Source organism: Agelaius phoeniceus, chromosome 7, assembly GCF_051311805.1.
Source record: "Agelaius phoeniceus isolate bAgePho1 chromosome 7, bAgePho1.hap1, whole genome shotgun sequence".
Lineage (NCBI taxonomy): Eukaryota > Metazoa > Chordata > Aves > Passeriformes > Icteridae > Agelaius > Agelaius phoeniceus.
This window is the reverse complement of record NC_135271.1, coordinates 11376474-11400648: the sequence shown is the minus strand read 5'-3', so window position 1 is coordinate 11400648 and position 24175 is coordinate 11376474. Positions and strand designations below refer to the sequence as shown.

The window sequence follows — 24175 nt, the reverse complement described above, 5'->3', positions numbered from 1 at the left end:
GCCGGGCGGGGAGGCATGCGGGGCACGGAGCCGCTCAGCTGCTCAGCGCTGCCTTTGCAATGCAGCAGAGGGGTCTTCTCCTGCAGAGAGAGAGGAAGCCCCTGTGTTTTCTCAGCATATTGTTCCCAGCCCCTCTTCCATGCCTCTCCTCCCAGTTCCTGCTTTGCTCGGGGCAGGAAGGCACTTTGGAAATTCCTTGCTGCTAGCCCCTTTCTTCTCACCCTCTCTTCTTCTCCCCGCTTTTGCTGTTGCAATTAAAAGCATCATTTTAATTGCATTTAACCTTTCTCCAACATTTCAATCCTGCCCCCACCCTCAGTGTTTTTCTTTCATCCATCCCAGCACTGCATCACCAGCCCTGTCCAAAGCAGTGCCATTTTTTGGGATCATGTTTAATGGGGAAGCCCCGGCACATGCAGCTGCCCGGTGCCGGTCATTAGGTGATATGTGCTCCTTGTGTGCTGGACCACGAAGCTAATGACACATCCTGGGGCTCTTCCAGGAGTTTGGGAGGTGCAGTGGGTTAGATTTACTTCATTTTCTTGGAAGAGACACATTAACCTTGTCAGCTGGCCAACAGGAGAGGAAATTTGGCAGAGCTCTTGCTGAGCTGGCCAGGTTACCACGGCGTTAAAGGGTTGTACTTCAGTGAGCAACCAGAAATGGCAACACACGGGCACAGCACCTGCACAGCCACCGTGGAGACACCACTGAGAGGCCTCCTCTCTTACAGAATTAGTTCCTGTAGCAGGAGAGAAGAAAGGATGAAAAAAAATCAGGAGCTTTTCAGTGTTGTCAGAGGTGTGGAGGATAAAACTTCACTTCAAAGCGCCTGTAAGGAGCCTGCTCTCATTTCTGGTGGTGGGAAATCAATGCTGTGCCATGGTAAATACCTGCTGTCCACTGTCTTTCCAATTCAACCTTCAGAATTCGTTCCAGCTTTTTAACAAGTGGTGAGTAACTCTGGATAACGACATGACATTTTAGTCATCCTTTTAGTCATGCTTTGGGAAGAGCAAGGCTGCTCTTGCTCTGGAGCTGTGGAATTCTGATGGCAAGTTCCCAGGCTCTCCAGCCATATGCTGTTGCCCACTCAGGCAGTTCTGGGTCACTGCATGAGCACCACTTCTTTTCCCACCCTGCACATCCTCTTCTTGTTTGCCTGCTGATGTGACTCCACCAAATATCTGTGAGGGACAAGTGGAGGTGAAGGCAGAGGTGAATGGGAGCGAGGAGGAGTCAGGATGGAGAGTGGGTACCAACAGGAGGAGGCTTCTGATGGCATTGGTAGGGTGGAAAACCCAGTGCAGCACATGATGGGGCTGAGCTGTGTGGGATGTGGGCTCCTCAAGGAGCATCTCCAGTGCAAGCCCACGGCTGGGGAACACAGGGCAGCTCCTGGAGCGAGGCTGTGCTGGAAGCAAATCTGCTTTTCCTCTCCTCTGATTCTCCCTGCTTACCCTTCCCCCTTCCAGTGCCCAGTATTTATGTTTCCACATAATAATGATGTGATGTGGCTGGCAGAGTAATTTAAATAATTGGACATTATCTTGAGAAGCAAGCACCTAATTAGATCAAAATAAACCAAGAACTGAAATTTTCATCTGTTTCTAATAACCTTTTACCTGTGTACAGTGCTGCTGCTGCAGCAGGGATTTTGTTATTCACACTACTGTGTGTTCTCGGGGTTCACGAGTGATGAAGGCTGCTGCAGGAGCAGAGAGCTTGGTGGCACTTTCTGGACAAGATTGGTGACTCATTCCTGCTTCTGTGGAGTGTTTTGCAGTGATTCTCTGCTGTATGTGCCCCTTGTGTGAGGGGCAAACACAGTAAGGTTTGCACCAGCAGATACAGATCAGGGTTTGAACACAGATATTTAGAGAGAAAAGGCTCAAAGAACTTCTGACCTTAGGGCTCTGTTGTTCATTTCTCTAAGTTTATCTAGGAACTTATAATCTGTTCATTTTGCTGCATATGAGGAAGAGGTAGCTCAGACCTTCTCCAGTGTTTGGTGTCATTGGGACCATCAGAGCACATGAAGATGTTCCTTCTACAGCACAGCAGCTTTGATTTGTTCCTGAGACAAGGACTCCACTGCTGAAAGTTCACTGAAAGAGTCTTGGTTTGGCTTTGACAACTACAGCTGGAAGTGTCTGCTATGGAGAGGGTCATTTAGAATTGGCAGGCTTGCAATTAAGGGAGGAAAAGAGGGCAATATTTACTAGCCTTTATTTTAGGGACTGGTTCAGTGTCTTTCTCCTGATGAGTTGCTCTCCCTCACACTTCCTCGTGCTCTTCTTCAGTTGATTTATTTAAAGGTATGTCAGTGCTGGCTGAAATGAAACACTGTGCCTCCTCTTCCTGCTTATTGCTGACCGCTCCAATAATTCATTTTTTAGCTCATTAACTAACAGGGGATGTGAGCAGTGGTCCTCCGGGGAGCTGCAATGAGGTTAAGTGATCTACTGCTGACAACTCTGCTCTTGGACTGGCCTTCCTTGGGGGAAATGAAACCTCAACCAAGACAAGCTGTGGATCCCAGAAGTGAAATTGGGGCATCAGAGCAACAATTGCAGTATTTATGTCTTGTTGTCAGGGTTTCTGAGATGAATGCCAGCGGCGGAGCTGCAGCTGTCTCCCAGGAAAGTCCCCAGGACTTCCCATCCAAATGAAAGGGTTTGTGCCAGAGATGGAGGCAGGATGTTTGTGGACATGCTCATTGGAAAGCAGTCCCTTGTGTGTTGTGGCTGTCCATGAGGTGTAGTCCAGTGTGCTTTTCCTCCCACCTCTGATGAGGTTTTGTTTTCATCCCTAACATCCAAATCTTCCTTGTGCCCAGTTTGTACTGTTGAAAAAGACTTGAATCTCACTCCATACTGATGTCAGTGACATGCTGCTCCAAACGTCTGAGGACTCTGAAACACCTTTATTTTGATTTATAGCTCCACCACGACCCTTGATGTGACTCCAGAGGTGGAACTGGACCTTACTGAGTGAATTCATTTGTGCCCAGGCAGGTGGCAGCACATTCCCTTTCCTGTGACATTGGCTTCTAAAGAGTTTCCTCTTCTTTCCCCAGCCTTTTGAGGCAGTAGGACAAAGCTGAGCGGGGCTGAGGCATCCCTATCTCTCTTTCTTGCATCCTTCCAGGAGCATCAGGGTTGTGAAAATGTGCAGAGCAAATGTGAAATTGGTGCTGATAGGTTTGTGAACCTGCCAGCCTCAAGCTTGGAGAGCCTCTGCCTGAACTGAGCAGTTATTCTCTCCTTTTGGCCTCACTGTTACAGTTTAGGCTGAATGGTGATTGGAAGTAGGCAATTTGTGTCAAACAGCTTTTTTTCTCAATAGAAAGTAAATTTTTCTTGAACAACCAGTGCTCTGATAGGAGTCAAAAGTTTCTCTCACTCCAAAGATGGTCTGGGGGAGAGAGAGATTAATTTACAGACTCTTGATTAAGCTAAAAAATACTACTTACATATCTGAGGAGTATTTTGCCTTTAGGATGTATGGACATACGAAAAATAAATTCCCAGAGCCCTGGTGTGTGTTACTGGGGGTGAACAGCACAGGTTGAATCACCTCATTTTCCAGTCTGGCACGTTTTAAACATGGATGTGTTGGTTATACTCTCAATAACCCTGTGTGAGTTTAAAAATAATCTGAGATCTTTGCTAACATCCTTGAAGATAATCTAGCTGGATACTGGGAGTAGAGCCTTTCCAAGAATGCCCATTTTATTGTAGATAATTGTGTGTTACTTTATCCCTTTCGTGGCACTGGTTCTAGTTTGGCTTTTTACCTTAAAAAAATGTAATTAGAAAAACCATAAATTAAAGATTCTGATAACAGAACTTCTTTTCTTCCTCCTCTCCATCTGGAATACCTGCAGCCATACTGCATTTATCAGATCCTGCCATCAAAGGTTAATTTGCAACTGCCCAAATGGGTTGTGGAGGGGTTTTTTTTGGTGTGTCTTAGTTTGCAGGAGCCATTCAGAGGCTTGAGGTAAAAGAAGCACTCTCTGTGCTAATTTTCTGTTTGAACTTTTGCTCTGAAGAAAAGGCCTGGCTCTGTTTGTGGGGCAAACTGTGGCCAGGGCAGGGAAGCTGTGCCTACTTTGGGAAGCTGGGCCTGAAAGCATCCAGGCAGGTCACAGCAAGGTCACTCCACATGTCCCAGGAAATGATGCAAAACTAATCCAGATTTGCTGGTGGAAGGAGATGTTTACATAAGTATTTAAAAACAGATTAGGGCTAACCTGACACTAGATTACTGGGAGCAGTGTAAACACGGCTGAAAGGCGTAAACAGAGCTTGGCCTTTTGTACTCCAGAGGAGAGAATCTGTCACCAGGACCCAGTTGCCTGGCTCAGGTGATGTTTGTGGTTTTCACAGGCTGAGCAGATTACCTGAGGGACCTCTAAATGGGACTTTTTTTGTCTGGGGCTGCTGCTCTCAGATCATGTAATTGTATGGTAATTTTTAAAACGGGGCGAGTGAAGGGCCTTGTTTGTAGTCCTTGTTCTGCTGTAACCTGATAGCACCAGAAAGCTTCTGATGGTTCTTTGATAAATCAGGAGGAAAAGGTACTTCAAAGCACTGGTTTGAATTTTGGCAAAACAAGAGGAAATCATCCTTATGCCTTTGGGAGCATTACTCAGTTTGGAGGGGGACAAAGCCCCCATTTGGTTACTTCTGGTGTGGGATACAGAAACAGGGTGCATTTTTTTGCAGTGTGTTTTCCAGCCTTGAAGTGGAACCTGGCTCCTTGTTGTATCTTTGTGACCAAAGTGAGGGCTCTTGCCCTGACCTCTTGCTGGCCCAGAGCTTTTTAAGACCTCCTGGCTGTTGTGATCCTCCAGCCCCATGGGCACAGCATCCATCAAGGAGGATCCTGAGCACTGGAACAGCAGGATGGACAACACAAATATTGCTAAAAATACAAGGTTTGGGTGAAGTTCTCCTAAGGTTTGACTGAACTGTTCCTGTGAGGGCTTTCTTGACATAAATTTGAAAGGGGAAACGACCTCCTTGTTGGTTGAGCACTGTTGGCTGCGACACCAGCTGAGAGTGACCTGTCCCCTCTGGCTTCCCTAGGGAAGAAAAAGAGCTCTGGATACGCGCCAAGTACGAGCAGAAGCTCTTCCTCGCCCCTCTGCAGTGCCTGGAGCTCTCTCTGGGCCAGCACCTCCTGAGGGCCACGGCTGAGGAGGACTTGAGGACGGTGATCCTGCTGCTGGCCCACGGCACGCGGGACGAGGTCAACGAGACCTGCGGCGACGGCGACGGGCGCACGGCCCTGCACCTGGCCTGCCGCAAGGGCAACGTGGTGCTGCTGCAGCTCCTCATCTGGGTAAGGGCTCCTGCAGGGCTGGGTCCCTTGGGAGGGTGGGCCAGGGCTGCTCCCCAAGGGCTTCAGGACACCATGGCCTCAGGGTGGTGCTGCTGGAGCTCCTCATCTGGGCAAGGACTTGCTGCCCTCCCTCAGCAGGATGGACCAGAGCTGCTCCTGGAGGGCTTCATGGCCTCCTCATGTAGGTAAGGACTCACTGCCCTCCCTTAGCAGGATGGGTCAGAGGTGCTCTTGGAGGGGTTCAGGGCACCATGGCCTCAGGGTGGTGCTGCTGCAGCTCCTCACCTGGGCAAGGACTCCTGCCATGGGCTGTGTCCCTCAGGAGGACGGGCTAGAGCTGGTCCTGGAGGGCTTCACAGCACCTTGGCCTCAGGGTGGTGCTGCTGGAGCTCCTCATCTGGGTAAGGACTCGCTGTCCTCCCTCAGCAGGATGGACCAGAGCTGCTCCTGGAGAGCTTCATGGCCTCCTCATGTAGGTAAGGACTCACTGCCCTCCCTTAGCAGGATGGGTCAGAGGTGCTCTTGGAGGGGTTCAAGGCACCATGGCCTAAGGGTGGTGCTGCTGCAGCTCCTCATGTGGGTGTGAAAAACGCCAATCACTTGGGTTTTTTTTTAATTTTAAAAGTTTAATAGTAATAAAATGGTTATACAAATAGTCATACAATTAGAGTAATAATAATTTGGACAATTTGAATTAGGACAATATGACTCAATAGAACCAAAGAGTTACAGATGTCCGGGTACCTTTTTCTGGGCAGCACAAGCTTGAAAAAGGACCCACGTTAACAAAGGAATAACCCTTAAAAGCAACAGCCTGTTGCATATTCATACACTTCATAGATGATGCATAAATTCCATTCAAATACAGGATTCTGTCTGGTCAGTGTCAACTTCTTCCTCTGAATCCTAACAGTGCCTTCGAGGCAGGAAGAAGTTTGTTTCTTATGATAAGAGGGCAATAAATTCTTTTTCTCTGAAAGATTTAGATGTCCTGTGGCTGCTATCTCAGTGCAAGTCCTTTCTTTAAAAAAAGTATCCTACATAGCATAGTTTCTATTTTGACATTTTTTTATAACCTAAAACTAGATTTAACACACTACTTAAAAGAATTAATACAGCATTGCTTTCTAACACAACACATATAATATTCATTTTAATATTTGCCAAAAGCCAATCATAAAATACATGCATTTTTCACATGGGTAAGGACTCGCTGCCCTCCCTCAGCAGGATGGGCCAGAGCTGTTCCTGGAGGATTCAGGGCACCATGGCCTCAGGGTGGCTGTTCCTCATTACACACATTCAGAGGGTGGTGGGAAAGCATGTTTCTGCTCTCTGCTGCTTGTTGGAAAGGAAGGAAAAGCATGGGAAATGAGGAAGGAGAGATTCCCTTAGCTTGGAGTCTGCTAGGGCAGATTTTGTCCCACACGATTTTGTCCCTCCCTCAGAAACATTTTTTCCGTACGTGGCTCAGCACCGCCATTCTCGTGTTGCCGGGCTGCTCCCTCGCCCTCCCTTACCTCCAATCCCAAACCTCCTCTGGAAATTGTCACAGCACAGCTCCCAACAGCTCAGGTGAGGTTTGTGGTTTGTGATTCCCCCCTCTTGTCGCCCCGCAGTACGGCGTGGACGTGATGGCGCGCGACGCCCACGGGAACACGGCGCTGGCCTACGCCCGGCAGGCCTCCAGCCAGGAGTGCATCGACGTGCTGCTGCAGTACGGCTGCCCCGACGAGCGCTTCGCCCTCATGGCCACCCCAAACCTGTCCAGGAAGAACAACAACCGCAACAACAGCGGCGGGAGGATGCCCACCATCATCTGAGGGGAGCGCCTTGGCTGAGCCCGGCGGCAGCCGCAGCCTCACATTCCTCCATCGCCATCGCAGCTCCGTTCTGTGAGTCCGCTGCCTCTCCTCCTCCTCCTCCCTTTTCCCTGCGGTCCATCCCGAGTGCCAGCGGAGCGCGGGGGGCCCGGGAGGAGCGCGGGGGCTGCGGGCGGGCCCTTGGTTTGGGGGCCATGCCAGGCGGGCCGCGCGTGGCACCGGCACCGCGGGGCAGAGGCGAGCCGGAGCAGAAGGAAGGAAGGAAAGAAAGAAGGAAGGAGAGACGGTGACTTTCCCTAAGTGACAGTGAAGCACATCAGAACATTTCACCTCTGCGGCGCCTGGATTTCCATTCTCTTCTCCCGAAGAGCTTGACGGCATAAATCAGAAGCAAGCACAGAGTTTGTCAGGTTTGAAGCTCCTATGATGGTATGTGTCAAATCAGTTGTAGCTAATCTGTCCGGGGAGAATACTGGCTTCATTACACTTGTATAGTTGAGTTCTTCCAGCATTACTGCTGTTTAATAGAACATGATTAGTCATCACGGAGAAAAAAGCATATTAGCTGAGGAGGTAGTTACATGGCACGCTTCGGTGATTGCTTGGATGTGATTGCAATATTCTTAGAAGCATCATATTATCTCAGACATGTTCTTTCGAGCCCTTGGAGCCCTCCTTTCTAAATTCACTGTCATAATTTAGTATCTGTTTAATTTTTCAGTCCAAAGAGAGGAAATGAGTTGCTGAGTGTTATTTGACTGCAGTCTCCTTGGTGTAAAAACAAAATGGAAAAAATAAATAAGAGTAAGCCTGAAACACAAAAAGGAATAATGAATACCGCTGTGGAAAACAACATTTCAAGTACATTTGGTGAAATTAATAAATGCATTAAAGGCTAATTTTTTTTTTTTTTGGTTATATTTTCAGCCAGCAGAAATAGGTTCTGTCATTTTGCCAAGGTAAATCGTGTTGAGTTTTTTGGTCACTCCTGTGATGCATTGCCTAACTTATACAGATTTTTGTATTGTGTCTCTAGATTCTATGTATTTAAAATCTATTTGAATAAAAAAAAGGACCGTAAATATACATTGATTTTTTTTTTGTACAGAAAATGACATCTCTGTTAATTTATAAACTGTAATGGATGTGAACTAAATAATGTGCAACTAGTTAGGATCTGTGGGTTACAGATCATTATTGTACATTGATAATATTCCCAGCAGTGAACTCTTCTGTCCAAAGCCTGTGAGGAACAACATATCAAAAGGAGATCAGGGAAGGGAAAAAAAAATCATGTGAGACCTTTTAGGAAGGAGAAAAGAGGCTGTTCCTCAGCGCTGTAAATATATTTTACTCCAGAAGTCAGGAAGCTTTCACAAGCCAAGACAAAAAGGCCCATTCTGGCTGGGGGAAGATCAGATTTGATTAAGTTCAGAATTGATAGCCTTCAGCAGGGCAGGCAGGGCTCCCTCCCAGCCCGCTGCTTTCGATGAGAAAAATGGCTTGTGCAAGTGCCCTGGACAGTTCCTTTCAATTCCAAGTTTGAATACCTGATTGGGTCATTTTGATCTTGCATCCCAGCTTCTCCTGCTTCTCACTAGCAGGATTCTGGCGTGGGGAAGCAGAGGTTTTGGCAGGCAGAAAAGTGATATTTTTTTTGTTTGTTTGTTTTTCTTTTTTCTTTAGAAGTGGCTTATGGCAATGTGGAGATGGGGGCATGGTTTATCGTGGAGAAAGTTGAAAACTTAAGTGAATTGGATGGCAAATGAGCAATTATGTGAAGGCAGGGAGGTGCACACAGCAGAGTAATTTGCAGATCTACCTGCTCCTGTGTATTTTCCAGACCTTCAGAGATGCTCTTCCTCAGGGCTCTGGGTTTCACTCAGCACACAAATGGGAGGAGCAGTTGCTAAATAAACTGAATGTGGACAAAATGCAAAGGAAGAAATGCCATGTGGCTATCTTAAAGAAAACCAAAAAAAATCAAAAATTATGGATTTGAGGCAAAATTGTGGCTGAAAAATGAGCCTTGAGGTAGAAGCACAGGGATATTGACCAGCTTCTCCTCTTTGGTGGTGTTCTCCTTCTGTACTTTGTTGTTTTCTAGACCTTTGAGTATCTGAGGGAGGGAATCTTTCTCCAGCCAGCCTAGGCTGACTGCACCAGACACAGCTGATTCCCTTCCCACTGGGATACTTCTAAATATTTGAATTTATTTTATTTTTTTTTAAATTCAGAAAAGGTGTCTGTCTGAACTGCCATTTCTCCACCATTCCTGACATTTGGTACTTAGAGGTGGTCCCTCAGGGAGGGGACAGCCCAGCTGATGTGCAGCTGAAGGGGATGCTGTGAAACCCCCTCTGTGTGCTGGTGCTCAGGAGCTTTGCCACAGCAGGGATTCAGGAATGGCAATCCCAGAGGTGCTAGAGCTCCCCCCAGGAGCATCCAGGGCATTTGTATCCCAAAAACCAAGTCCAGTGTTTCAAACCCAGGGTTCAAAGTGCACATTCCTTTTCAGAGCTGGGTTTTATTTTTCTTTAATTGAGATTATTTTCTGTACATTGTTTAATGCTCTCTTTGGGCCACCTCCCTCTGACAAGGCTGAGGGTGATGTTTGAGAAACAAGGGCAACCAGGCAGATTGCAGATGGACAAATTTCGTGGTCCTTTCCTAAAAACCTTCTGAGGCCAACCCTTGAAAAAGCACAGAATATTTTTAGGAGAGGAAATTCCAGTCTGTTACAGGAAAAATTATGCATCCAGGCAAGCCAAGTGCTGCTTTAATTAAGTGGTAGCATGGTTGCTTTTAACCTAAATGTGATTTTCCCCTAAGTGTTGGCATAACTGTGTTGAAGCAGTGTGGACTGGGGGTCTGTGGGGAGGATTCCCAGCCCTGCAGGTGGCAGAGCTCCCTTGGAAGGTCAGGAGATCCCAGAATATCCTGAGCTGGAAGGGACCTGCTGGGTGAGGTCACCCAGGGCCCTTGTCACCAAGTCACTCCTTGCAGGGTGGAGGACAGGGGGGAAAGGCAGAGGGTGCAGGAGGCTCTATTGGCTGGATCATGCTGGGGCTTGGCTTGGAGAGCTCCACAGGGCTGTCAGGGGATGTGTTTGCACTTTGCAGAGGCTGCCCCTGGAGCCATCCAGGTGCAGAACCAGGCAAGATCTCCTGGCACTTGGAGATCCCACAGGAATCATGGTTCCTGATGCTTTCACTCCATTCTCTCACCCCTTTCCTGCTCCTTGGCTCGTGTTTAGCCACTCTTGTTGCTTTTTTGGAATCCTCACACCCTTGGAGCATGTTGGGAGCAAAACAAGCCCTAGCTGTGACCCAGTCCATGAGAAATTCCAGCAGAAACCCAGCAGCCAGAGCTGTTTTCTCTGGAGGCTGTGACAGTGGTTGGCATTGCACCAAACCCTTCCCCTTCATCCCAGATACCTTGAAATCCCCCTTCCTCTGCACTTTATCCATGACTAAAACACTAGGAGCAGGTCAGCCACTGGTATTTCCCCATTTCCTCCTCCCTTTGGCTAATTGCTGTGGAATTCAGTCGGGTGTGTCACAGCTGAACCTGGAAATTGCCAGGACAGTTCCCTTCTCCTTGCTCTTCATAAAGGAAAAAGACCCAACCTTGGGAAAATTCAGGGTCCTGCCCTGAATGCAGAGATTTGGCCAAGGGCTCCCATTACCAGATTTCCAGTTTTGGTTGGTTAAAAAAGGAGCAGGGAAAAGAAAGAAAGCTTGGAGAACCTTGGTGCTGTTGGGAAAGCCAGGTGAGCTCCTGGAAGGTGGAGAGGATTTTGAAGCATTTGGGTGCAGTGTAAAATAACTGTGTAAACATTGTTTCATTCACTGTCTTGTCCCCCTTCCCTTAAATTAATGTGTGTTAGTGCAAGAAAAAGAAAAAGCTTTAGCTGCACTTGGAGATTTCCCTGGGCCAGAGAAGGCCGAGTCACGTGGGGAGAGGAGTCGAGGTGGGAGCGCAGGTCCGGGTCTGGAAGTGATCTCCGGCACTGTAATGTAGAAAAATTAGATTCTATGGGGTTGGAATAGCTTCAGCTTTTATATTTGTATGGAGATGGGGAGAAATGAAGTAATTTGTAGTTTCTAGTACAGAGTAGTGGTAGTGGAGACAAGCACAGATTTCACAAGGGGGTCCCCAAGGGGCCCTTCCCAAACGTCTCGGGGAGCCGCCTTTGCACCTTAACAGGGATGGTTTTTGGGGTTTGTTGTTGGTGAAATGGTCATTTCATGTTTGGTTACGTGGTTATTGTCAGAGGGGGGGCTCGAGGGGAGCGTTGGGGACCAAACTTTGGGGCAGCTTGGCTGGAGAGGAGGTAACTTCCCCATCCTCATCTCAGCACCAGGCATTTTCCTTCCCCCTCCAGGGGCTGCTGCAGCAATCCTATCCTTAGGTGGGATCTCTGCCTGTGGGCCTGGACCCTCAGTTCCACACCTTCCATCCTGGATGGTTTGTGGGTAAAATTGACTGCATAGAAAAGCCAGGTTTGGATGTTCTTGTGTTTGCTGCACAAGAGGGGAAAAAGCCCAAAACTGCTCCGTAGTAAAGTTCTTTTCAAGGGAAAAAAGAAACACTGAACTACCCCAAGTTAAGAGGTTCTGCAGTGAGTTTTGAGTTCTAAGCTACCAAAAAAAAAGGAAGGTTGGCTTGAATGGTTTTATTGGAAAATAATAATAGAGGTCGTAGAGCAAAACATCCAGAGCTGTAGATGGGTGGATTTGTTGGTTTAGGATATTTGTAGGTTTTGCTTTGTTGTTTAGCATGGGCCAGTTTTTACAGTAAATATTGGGACAGTTTACCTTGACTGAGTCTGGCCCACACTTTAAAGGGAGGTTTGAGGGCTTTTGGCCAGGATTGTCAGGAGCTGTGAATAGTTCACGTTTAGAGAGGGGAATTGCATGATTTCTGAGAAGTAAAAGGTCAGTTTGGGGTTTTTTTAGGGCCATCTTCAGCCTCAAATTGCCAAGCATGTTTCTGGCCCCATGTTTCATTTCAGGGTGACAGCAAGATGTGGGTGAATGAACTCCCATCGTTTCCTACCATGTTCAGGGGGGAGAATTTTGCTTGTGGGTGGATAAAATAAAGATGTCTTTGTGCATTTCAGCAGTTTTAACCTCTTCATCTCCCCGTGCCTGCCTGCATCCCAAACCCCTGTGGCACATTGGGTTCTGTTGGCAGGCAGAGCCTCAACTTCCCCTCAGCCATGGATTTTCTGGATGTGGTTTATTTTAGCTTCCAGTGCTAAGGCCTGGCTGTTTGGCAGTGCTTCAGAGCTACTCATTTTTCCATCTGTGTGTTGTGTACAGAATGTGAGGGGGGTGGGTGGGGGACACCTCAGAGGTCTCATGGCATGCCTTGGGGACAGTGGCACCTTGCTTGCTGGCACTGAACGCTCCCTGCTCTTCCCCTCTTTCCAGAACTGATCCATGTGGGGTTTTTGTACTTCCTGAAGTAGCTGAAAACACTTCCCTGGTGTTCAGGAATTGCAGGGTACGAGGAGGAAGACCCCTCACAGAGAGAGCTCCTCCCCATCTCCTCTGTGCCCCACACCCCAGACTCGTCCTGCAGGGCCCAAGAAGGATTTTGGTGCTGGGTGTGGGGATTTTTGGCATCTGCATCCCAAATGTAAGGGTTGAGCTGAGTTGAACCGGTGGGTGAAGTGCAGCCAGAGTGTCCTGAGCCCTCAGGTGTCACCTGGAGGTCACTTTGCACTTGCTGTGTGTGTGTGCTGGTGCCACACTGCTGTCAGGGACTGTGGGAATGCTCCAATCACCACCAGGAGCTGGAGCCAGCCTCTGGATGGGTGTTTATCCCAGCTGGACTCAGACCAGCTGCTTCCAGGGTGGGGGACACTGGCTGGAGGGATGGAGAGGTGCAGGGAGATGAGCTCCAGGCTTGCTGCAGCCTCAGAGGTTTTCCAAAAATCCATCTCCTTCAGGCAGCAGCACTCAGCTTGAGAAAACCTTGAGCTTGGCCTGCAGGGCTGGAGGGGAGACATCCTTCCCTTGCTGGAGAGGGGAAACCCCTCTGGCCAGCCCTGGGGGTGGGAAGCTCCAGGCAAGGAGATTCTGAAGGTAGAAAGGACAGAGTCTTGCATTTCAGAGGCTCTTTTTAATACCAATTTTCTTGAGACTCATCCTTCTGGCTGAACCTGAGTGTGGGACCAGTGAGCTGTCAGGGATTCAGTGGCCCTTGGGGTCCGGCTGCCTTTTGGGGCTTTTGAGGAGATGTTTGCAAGGGAGATGTTCTAAGAGCTGGGTTCTTCCCCAAGGGCAGCTCCTCATCCCTCCCTCCAGGTGTCCTTGGCCACAACTGGCCCCAAAATCTTGCAGTGGGGGTGCCACAAACCTGGGGTGCTGCAGGCTGGGAAGAGCTGAGCCAGCCTTGCTGCCACCATCTCTACCCTGGCTTTGCTTTCTTGTCCTCCCAGGGGAAATCCACAGGGAGAGGGCAGGAAGGAGCTGTGAGGAAGGCCATGGAAAAATGGGAGGACCTTGGAAACAATGGGAGGATCTTGCCTTTCCCACTCCCTCAGTTCCTTGGAAGTGCTGTTGAAACCCCCCCAGTGTTTTTTCCTGAGGTAAGCAGGGACTCAGCTGGATTCTCCATGGAATCTGCTGAGGAGAAGAGGATGTGCCCATCCTCTGCTAGCCCCAGGTGTCCCTCTTGGCTGTGTCACTCTCAGGAGCACCTTTCACTGGTAGCTGCATGTGGGTGCACAGGCTGAGGGGGATTTGGGGCAGGAGTGTCCCCTAAAACACCAGGGACTCCTTTTGTGATGCTCCTGACTCTTGGAACGGCCAAGAGCTCAGACCTGCAGCTCCTGCTGCCTTAAAACCCCTGGGCTTCAGCAGGATTTGAGCATCTCCCAAAAGCTTGGCCCAGCCTGCAGGGTCTGGATGTTGTGTTCAGCCCCCAAATCTTCCAGGTCTTTCTGCTTTGTGGTGTTTGTCTGTCCAGCTGAGTAGGGAGGGAGCCCAGGTGAGCAGGGTACCCCTGCCTGGGGTAGAGGCAGGAGATACCTGGCACATGGCAGGCTTCATAGCAAGGTTTGGGTTGTTGGGGTTTGGGTTTATTTTTGTTTGTTTTCTGTTTCTGTAAATAATAATGTATAAATGATGATGAGACAGTGTGGAAATTCTAAAAAAAAAAAAAAAAAAGGCAAAAAAAAGGTCTTTTGTTGTTGTTTTTATATTACCTCATCCAGCAAGTTTGTTTTACAATGACTCGATGATGCTTTATTTATATTGTTTGTACTGTAATTAAACCAATTGACAAACATTTCACTTTGCTTGTTGTTTCCTATTATTTGGGTTTGATTAAGTATGCCAGTTTGTATTATGTTCCCCCTTCCTCTCTCTCTCTCTCTCTACACGTCGAGATTTTTTGTGTCAGCTGTACAGTATTCTGAATAATTAAAAATAAAAGTAAAAATTAAAAAAAAAGGAACAAAAAAGCTGTAAAGTACTGCAGAGAGAGGCTGCTATATTGTATAGGTCTCTTTCTAATAAAGACAAGAAAACTTGTTGGTTGCAGCTTGTTCTTTGCCTGAGTCTTCGTGGTCCCACCTGCCTCCTTTTCCTGCTCAGCTCCTGTCACTCTTTGCCAGCCATAAAGATGAGGGATTGTCCAGGAGCTGGGATGGCAGAATTGCCAGTAATGGTGCAAATTGATAAATTAAAAAGCAATAAGTCAGCCAGGCCATAATGGGTGTATATCTAAGAGTTCTGAGAGTGCACGTGGAGTGTGAGTGACAGATCTGCCAGCCAAAAATATGGGAGCTTCCATTAAAAACAGTGCTTCTCCCCCAGGAAGGGAGCTGTGAGTGTTGCACCTTGGCTTTAAGACTCTCTGGAGGGGATCCAAGGAATTAGGCTGGGAATGGTTACATCTGTATCTGCTAAATTGCTCCAAATGATCATTTAAAGTAAGAATAATGAAACATCTCTAAGGTCAGGATGTGGCATGGCCTAATCCCTTCTTTGGAGGGAAATGGTGCCTCTCCACGAGGCTTCTCTGAACCAGCTAGCTCGAATCTCTGAGCAATGGGCAGGTAATTGACATTTATTTACAGTTTTAGAGGTCTTGTCCTGAGTACAGCTCCAGGAGAACTCAGGAATCTGAGCAGGCTCAAGGAGAAGCCAAGCAGGAGGTGATGGAGAGGGAAGCAGGAGGTGATGGGTTTCCACCAGGCCAGACTGAGAACCCACTGGAAGGGTCCCTGCAGGAAAAAATTACATAAAGCTGGGAGAGCTGTGTGGTCCTTGGAGAGCAGCAGGAAAGATTCCATAAAAGTGCATGGAAATGGGGGGAAATGATGATTTAAAGATGATTTAAACCACCCTGGAGTGAAGAATGAAACGAGGCATTTAGGATCTACAAGGGCACCACAGAGAGAGAACCAGTGCTGTGGTTTGCCCAGTCTGTGCTTGTCTCACAGAGAAATCAGGGGTGCTCAGAGATGAGGGAAGGTGGGAAAAGTGGGGGATTTCCCTCCAAAAGAGGGAGAAGCAGCAGATTGGGGTTGGCTCTTTTCCTGACCTTGCAGTCCTGCTGACCTCAAAGCCACCCCAGGAGGGACAAGGTGCCCCAGAGGGCACCAGTGCAGATCCTGCTCCAGAGAAAACCTGGCCAGGGCTGGAGAGGTGAAATTGTATCCTCATGCTCTGAGTGGGGCTGCCACAGCCTGGGTTTTGGGGGTTTGGGGTTTATCCTCTCAGCCTGCTGTGCCCTGACCGAAATCTGTCATTGCCCATCCAGCCTCCCACCTCTCCTTTCCCACTGGGATTTGGGGGAACTTTGTGTTTCCTTCCCTGCTCTTCCTTCCCAAGTGCTCCAGGGAGGCTCCAGCAGCACTGTGAGGGATGAAAAGCTGCAGGACTACTCGTGGATGTTCCTTTTCCCCCCTTTTTTGGGCTCACATGGCTGGTTTGTCAGGCAGCAGCTGCTCCCCTTTGTTCCTGCAAGGTTTCCCCACCCTGCTGAACCCCCCAGCACCCAGGCAGGAGGTGCTGCTTTGTGCTCTCCCCTCCTGGATTTGAAATGTGAACTTCAAGCCTGGCAGAACTCTGTTTGGCTTCCCCCTGGGTGTAAAGCTGTAGTAGTGCTCCTTTTTTTAGGAGCCATCTGTCCCTCCCCTCCTTTGCTCTCCTGAAGGGATGTGGGTTTTGATTTCGTGATGGGCACGGCCGGCTGCTCTCACTCCCTCACAAGCCTCCTAAGATCTGGAGGTGGAAGATCCAGGTGCTCAGGGATGGTGGAGCAGATTCAAGGATGCCTTTCATGCCCACCTTCCTCACCTTACCCCCAGCCCACCCCTGTGTACCCCTGGAACGCTCCCAGCTGGTGGCATTCACTGATGCCTGGGGAAAAAAGAAAACATCCTACAGCAGAGCAACGGGGGGCAGGAGGAGGTTGGGAAGGAAAACTCTTGATTCCCATAATGGGAGTGGGGGAAACATCCCCTTTTTTTTGCCTTTTTTTTTTCCTTTTTTTTTAAGAGAAAAAAAAATAATTCCTAAAGAGCCCAAACTGATGCTTTGCCATCAGGGCCTTGCTGTGCATTTCCACCCTTGCCTCCAAAGGATTCACTCTGGTGGATGCTGGGAGCACCAGCTCAGGGAAGCTCCTCCAGAGCCCAGAAGATTCTCACTCTGTAGGCACCACCTGCTTTTAGCCCTCATCCAGGACATTCCCTGGGCACTTCTGCTGGCTTTTATTTGGGTTTTTTTTAAATACAAATCCAAACTGGATTTGGGTTCCTGATTTCTGGTGAGGGGAGCAATGGGATGGGCACGTTTTTTCCTGCAGGGACCCTTCCAGTGTGTTCCCAGTCTGGCCTGGTGGAAACCCATCACCTCCTGCTTGAGCCTGCTCAGATTCCTGATTTCTGGTGAGGGGAGCGATGGGATGAGCACAGGAAGCTCAGAGATGGTGGGATGGGGCTGACTCTCCCTGATAACAGCTTTGTTTTCCAGAAGAGACCCAGATCCATCTGGTGTCTCAAAACAAAATGTCAACAAAACATTTTGTGCTCTGTGGAGGTCAGGTAAGAGTGACCTTAAAGAGCCAGGTCCTTATTTCTCCACCAGTGGCCAAAAACCAGAGCTGGAGGTGTCTGAAATCTGATTTTGTGGGGGTTTTGCCTTGAGTTTCCTCAGCCTGGAACTTGAAAATTCAGGGACTTCCGAGTCACCTGTTTCCAGTGAGTTTAGTAACCCTCAGTGGATTTTTCTTCCATCAGTTTCTCAATCCTCAGTGGATTCCATCTCTTCCATCGGTTTGGCTGATGCCAGAACCCCTGGAAAGCTCTGAGCACCTGCAGCATCCCACATCCAGGCCATGGGATGGTTTGGCTTGGAAGGGACCTGGAAGCTCCTCTGGTTCCCACCTCCCACTGGAATTTGGGAGAAGCCCAGCCAAAATTTGAGCTCTTCTGAGCCCGGGGTTTGAGCTCATCCCTTTTCCCTCTGTTTCTGGGGTGGATCTCAGGCAGGAATTGAGCTTTTTCCACAATGAAACCTCGCAATTCCCACCTGGGCAATGCCCAGAAGGTGACTTTGGAAAACCATTTAGGCTGGGAAAAACCTTTCAGGTGCTCAAATCCAACCCTAAAGGCAGAGCACAACCTGTGGGGGTGACCAGGAGGGAAACGTGGCCGTTCCTGGTGGAACCACTCCAAGTGCAGAGGGAAAGCCAGGCTGGGGATCCCACCAGGCAGTCACTGATCTCTCCTAATGTCCAGTAAAGCCTTTAATTGCCCAATAAATGCTCTGGCAGTAACCATTTGACGCCCAGCGCCAGCAATTAGCACTTATTTATTATTGCACTTATTTATTTGTGATCGCCCGGCACCAGATGGGTTTGTTTGGAGATTCCCTGGGTTCAGGGGGAGGATGAGGAGCTCTGGAGCGGTGGGAGAGGAGAGGTGATGCTGTGAAAAATGCCAAGCACTCGTTTTTAAAACTTTAAAAGTTTAATAGTAATAAAATGGTTATAAAAATAAGAATATCATTAGAGTAATAAAAATTGGGACAATTTGGATTAGGACAATATGAGACAATAAAAACAAAGAGTTACAGACAGTCCAGGTACCTTTTCTGGGCAAAATAAGCCTGAAAAAGGACCCACGTTAACAGAGGATTAACCCTTAAAAGCAACAGCCTGTTGCATATTCATACAGCTCATCCATGGTGCATAAATTCCATTCAAACACAGGATTCTGTCTGGGCAGTGTCAGCTTCTTCCTCTGAATCCTGACAGCATCTTCAGGGCTAAGCAAGGTGGGAAGAAGTTCATTTCTTCTGATAATGGAGCAATAAATTCTCTTCCTCTGAAAGATTTTGGTGTCCTGTGGCTGCTATCTGGCTGTGAGTCCTTTTTTTAAAAAAAAGTATCCTACATAGCATAGTTTCTATTTTAACCTTATGTTATAACGTAAAACTACATTTAACACACTACTTAAGAAAATTAACACAGCATCACTTTCTAACACAACACAAATAATATTCATTTTAATGTTTGCCAAAAGCCAATCACAAAATACACATTTTTCACACTGCCATTCCATGGAGCTTTGCCGCTGCTCAGGGATCGACCTTGGGCTTCCAGGGAATGCACAAATATCCCTGGAGTTTGCTTCAGCCTTTCAGGAATTGGTGCTGCTGCCACTCAAGGCTCCTTGCTCAGCTGAGGAAAATCTCCTGGTCACCTTTTACAGTAAAAAATGCTCATTTATTGCTGATTTGGTGCAGAGCAAACACTGGCATCGTTTGGGAGGATGAGTGGGAATCCAAGGCCGGGAATGTGGATGTAAGGAAGGAAAGGCTGGGATCTGCAGCAGCCCCGAGCTGCCAGAGGAAGGAGGAGGAGGAGAGAAGAGCTCCCTGCCTGATGCCCACTGGCAGCAGGGGGGACGAAAGGGCTTCCCAAATGTGAGAAATAGCTGCTCACTTCTCATAGTTCAGGAAGGTTTGTTAAACCTTATCAAAAATATAACAGAAGAATGAATAAAGAAAAAAGATTACGTCACTGGGAGCAAAGGATTTTCCCCGCCATGTGCTCAGCTCCCTCACAATGCAAGTTTCACCCTTTTTAACCCTTTAACCCCTCCCAAAGTTCTGTCCATCATCCCCTTCTTTGCTGTCCAATGGTGGAGATCTCAAATCCTGATTGGAGTTCAGTGTCACCACAGTGACAAGCCAGCACTCCCAGCTGTCCCTTGATAACCACATGAGGGGATACAGCAGAACTATAAATTATAAATCTTTTCTTAACCTATGTACATGATATTTGTCCATTAATGGTGAGAGTCAATCATGGCATTCCTCATTTATCACACCAGAACACCTCACCCTGCAGTGCTGCCAGCTCTGGATGGACACCACCAGCTTGGAAATCCCAGCTCAGCTTTGGGCCAGCCCAAGGAAGCTGGAGCTGCCTTGGAGGGGTTGGGACCCAGGGAATTCCTTGGGCTGCCCTGCAGGACTCGAGACCCTGGCAAGGGGCTCAGAGACCTTGGCATAGAGCCCAAGACCCCTGTGACTTTGATTTAGCCCTTGGAAAAAACAATTCCCAACCTTGTATGAATAATGACAAGCCACAAAATGATAGTGAATTTAGCACAGAGTGGAAAAATAGATTTTGGGGGTTTTTAGAATGGGGCTTCAGGGGGCAAGATGGAGCAATCTGGGCATGTCCAGCCTTTCTCCTTCTTCTTCTTGGCCTCCGTCTTCTGCTGTGATGTTGTCACTTTTCGATTGGTTTAGAGTAGAAGCTCACTGTCTAACGTAGATGATAGGTATTGGAAAGGAATTGTAAACATTGTACAGGTAGTTGTTTTTAGTATAAGAAGATAACACCACCCTGAGGCTGGGCAGTGTGCCATGGACTGACCTGCTGAATGGACCTCAGCAGGTCAGGAAAAGAATGTTAGAGATAACAAATGTTATAGATAACAGCAAATAAACAACCTTGAGAAGCAGAACAGAAGAGTCCTGATTCCTTTGGTTGCCAGGCTGGGAAAAGAGACTCTGACACATCTCAGGGTCATCCTGACCACAGAGATCCCCGAGATGGAGGGAAATGAACCCCCCAGAGGGGGATGGAGATGTCCCTCAGCATCCCCTGAGCCTCCCCAGCTGCTGCCTGGCAAGAGCCAGGAGCAAAGGGATGGGGCAGAACGGGAAATTCCCATGGGGAGCAGCCTTGGCCCGGCCAGGAAATCCACTACACCCCCCAGCCCTGGTTTTACCCTTTTCTGTGGGGCACCCTGCAGTTTTGGGGAGCTGTGGGGCATCCCCAATATCACTGCCTGGGCTCTTTGCACAAATCACCAACGGGACGGGACTGCTGGGGAACGCGTCTCGAGCTGTTTATCTTCCAGCATCAGTCTCATTACATGGTTATGGCAATGGGAAGATGCCACCAGCTCACATCACCGTCAGCAGACAAAGAACTGCAGGTTACAACTTCCCTTAAAAGTTTTTGATCAATCACAAAAGCAGAAGCAGATTGACAGTACTTCTATCCAAACACTGTAAGCACACGTACCTTTGGTTAAACAATGTTCGCTTATTTTGGATACAATACCTGCTTGTAAGCATTAAAATACAATGCACAGAGCTCCATCATTAAGCTCAGAACTTCCTAATATCTCAGTAAATTTACCTTTCTGTAGCTTAGGGAGGTATTCTAGCCAAGTGTTAATACCCAGATCATTGTTCTATTTGTCCTTACTTTTCTACTTCTTATAAAAACTTTCTGCTGACAAATCTTATGGCTACAGCTAAACTCTAATCCCAGTTCTGCTCTCTCTGAGGCCTGCCTTTTGTAGCATTCCTAAAACCCTCTGATTGTAAGGATTCCCACACCCGGGATGGATGAGCCTCTCGGAACTGCTGCTGGGGAAAGCGGATTGGGCAGCACCTTCCTCCTCACCCCCCTCCTCTTCCTCCTCCTGCTCCTGCCCTGCTCTCCCCAGCAGAGAGAGGAGCACCATCCCCATCTCCCGCTCTGCGGATCCAACTGGTAATGGCCGGGCTGATTGACCGCAGATTTCCCCGTAACTGAGCTTAATTAGCGAGCTAATCAGCTCTGGAGATGGTTCCAATTTATTTACTGCCTGGTGGCTGCCACTTAATGGGGCCCGGCCAGTTCACGCTGGCATTGCCGAGCTTTTGTGCCAGGTGAGGAATAATCGGGGGTTTCATCCATCCCAGAATCCCCTCCCTGCGAGCTGAGGGAAGGGTTGAGCTCCGTGCCAGGCTCTGCATCAGCACGGGGATGGGTTTTGCAGGCAGGGAGAGAAAAGCAGCGTTGAGTTCTTTGCACTCAAACACCCAAAAAAGTCCTTGGAGCAGGGGTGAGGCAGCCAAAGGCAGCGTGGTCCCTGGGTCACCCCATCTGAAGGTGACCCAGAGCAAGGCTCTTACAACTTGTGCTTCTAATTCACTCCAGCAGTGCAGAAGGGATTTCAAAGAGAAATTTATTTTGCCTTTTTTTTTTAGGAGGTAATTTTTTCCTGGATTTTCCTTTTCCACTGGAATTACTGGGAAAGTGGCGTTAGAATTCCCTGGGTGCTGGGTGAGACATCTCTGGGCTGATGCTCTTGGAGTGGAGGCCCGGAAGAAAGGGGAGCACTGCTGGTGGGGCACACAGAATCCAGAGAGAATCTCTCTCCCAAGTGTTGGGGAGCCAGGGAAGCAGGATTTGCAGCATGGGAAAAACCTCCCAGCCTTGGCTCCTGGCTCTCCAGATGTTCCACCAGCCTCTGGATGAGGGATGACAGCAAGAAAAGGAGAGAAGGGAAGGGGATTTCCACACCTTCGTTCCCTGTTGCACAGAGGAAGCAGAGGGAAGAGAGGAAGGATGGAAAGGGAGGAAAACATCTGGAGAAGGCACCTGCAAACTCATCAATGCCCTGAAGGCATCCAGTCTCCGGCTGAAGACCTGGAGAAGATGGAGAGAGACCCCCCACACCTTGTTAGTTGGCTCTGATCTGGAATGGATCCATATTTTAAGCAAAAAAAAAATTAAGGGGAAAAGGCCTTGCTGCTCGCTGCTGGATTCATTCTCCTCCTGTTGATCCCAGGGCCCTTCAGTGCTGGTGTTTTCTCCTGTGAAGACACTTTTGGGCAGTAATCAGTAATAATTGAGTTAATTGGTAATAATTGAGTCATTTCCCCTCTCTCTGCCAAGCCAGGAGGTGGGTGGGGGTCAGGACCTGGCACTCTGGGGACAGGGGGTGACAATGCCAGGGGGGACGTCCCCATCGTTCCCTCCCCTCTGGGATGCCAAGCTCATCCCTGGAAGTGTCCCAGGCCAGGCTGGGCAGGGCCTGGAGCCACCTGGGCTGGTGGGAGGCTGGAATGAGATGAACTTTGAGGTGTCTCCCAACCCAAACCTTCCTGTGAGTCCTGCAGGATCCTGCAGGACATCCTGGAGCTGAGCCACAGCAGGCAGGGAGGTGGGAGCTGGATAAACCCAGGGAGATGGGGGATTGAGAGATGGATGAACCCAGGGAGATGTGGATTGGGAGCTGGATGGACCCAGGGAGATGAGGGGACTGGGAGGTGGATGAATCCAGGGAGAAGAGGGATTGGGAGTTGGATAAATCCAGGGAAATGGGGGGACTAGGAGGTGGATGAATACAGGGAGATGGGGATTGGGAGGTGGATAAAACCAGGGAGGTGGGGATTGGGAGCTGGATGGACCCAGGAAGATGAGGGGACTGGGAGGTGGATGAATGCAGGGAGAAGAGGGGTTGGGAGTTGGATAAATCCAGAGAAATGGGGGGACTGGGAGGTGGATGAATACAGGGAGATGAGAGATTGGGAGCTGGATAAATCCAGGGAAATGGGGATTGGGAGATGGATAAATAGAGGGAAATGGGGATTGGGAGCTGGATAAATCCAGGGAAATGGGGATTGGGAGATGGATAAATCAAGGGAAATGAGGATTGGGAGCTGGATGGACCCAGGGAGGAGGGGATTGGGAGCTGGATAAATCCAGGGAAGTGAAGGACTGGGAGTTGGATAAATCCAGGGAGATGAGGGATTGGGAGCTGGATAAATCCAGGGAAATTGGGGATTGGGAGATGGATAAACCCAGGGAGATGGGGATTGGAAGCTGGATAAATCCAGGGAAATGGGGATTGGGAGTTGGATGGACCCAGGGAGATGAGGGGACTGGGAGGTGGATGAATCCAGGGAAATGGGGAATTGGGACCTGGATGGAGCCAGGGAGGTGGGGGATTAGGAGTTGGATAAATCCAGGGAGATGAGGGGATTGGGACCTGGATAAACCCAGGGAAATGGGGATTTGGAGATGGATAAATAGAGGGAAATGGGGATTGGGAGCTGGATAAATCCAGGGAGGTGGAGGATTGGGAGCTGGATAAACCCAGGGAAATGGGGATTGGGAGCTGGATAAATCCAGAGACCCCTGGGAGAAGCAGGGGATGCTCCTGGCACCAAGGGAGCAGAGGGTTCCTGGCTGCAGCTCTGGAATCTCTCCTGGAGAGGGTCATTAGAGGGAGTAATTGGGATCACCTCACTTTACAAATGTTACTTTGCAGCACCAGGCAGGAAGACAGATCGATCTCAACTATTATTCATTAAGGAAAGTCCTTTATAAATCCCAAATTAACAATTTCTCTCGGAGAGAGCCTTGCCATTACCCTCCTTTGGCGGGGACTTATTGCCTCTCTGGAAATGGGGAAATCTGAAAATAATTGGGGAGGGGGCAGAAATAGCAGCTGTGGGCTTAGGAGCCCAGCATCTGGCTGGGAAAAAAATACAGATGTGTGTCTTAAAAATGGCCATGAGCCTGATTCAGAGGGAATGGGGACAGAAAGCTGCTCCCACTAGGGAACTCTCTGCACTGGTAATTTGTTTAACCCATTCCCATGGCTGCTTTTGGCTGTTCTGGGAATGCCAGCAAGGGATGCAGATTCTTAAAGGGCTTTTGGGGCCAAACTC

General features: G+C 48.8%; 1 protein-coding gene across 13 annotated transcripts in view; it reads left to right on the top strand.

The window, feature by feature from the left end:
* AGAP1 (ArfGAP with GTPase domain, ankyrin repeat and PH domain 1) overlaps positions 1-14731 on the top strand; it is a 325885-nt gene extending 311154 nt beyond the window's left edge. For all 13 annotated transcript variants that reach the window (XM_077180980.1, XM_077180979.1, XM_077180978.1 and 10 more), the window contains 2 exons: positions 5097-5352; positions 6972-14731. In XM_077180980.1, the coding sequence (XP_077037095.1) occupies positions 5097-5352; positions 6972-7175 (460 nt within the window). In that variant the 3' untranslated portion in view covers positions 7176-14731. The remainder of the gene's footprint in view (positions 1-5096; positions 5353-6971) is intronic.
* Positions 14732-24175: the final 9444 nt, after the last annotated feature.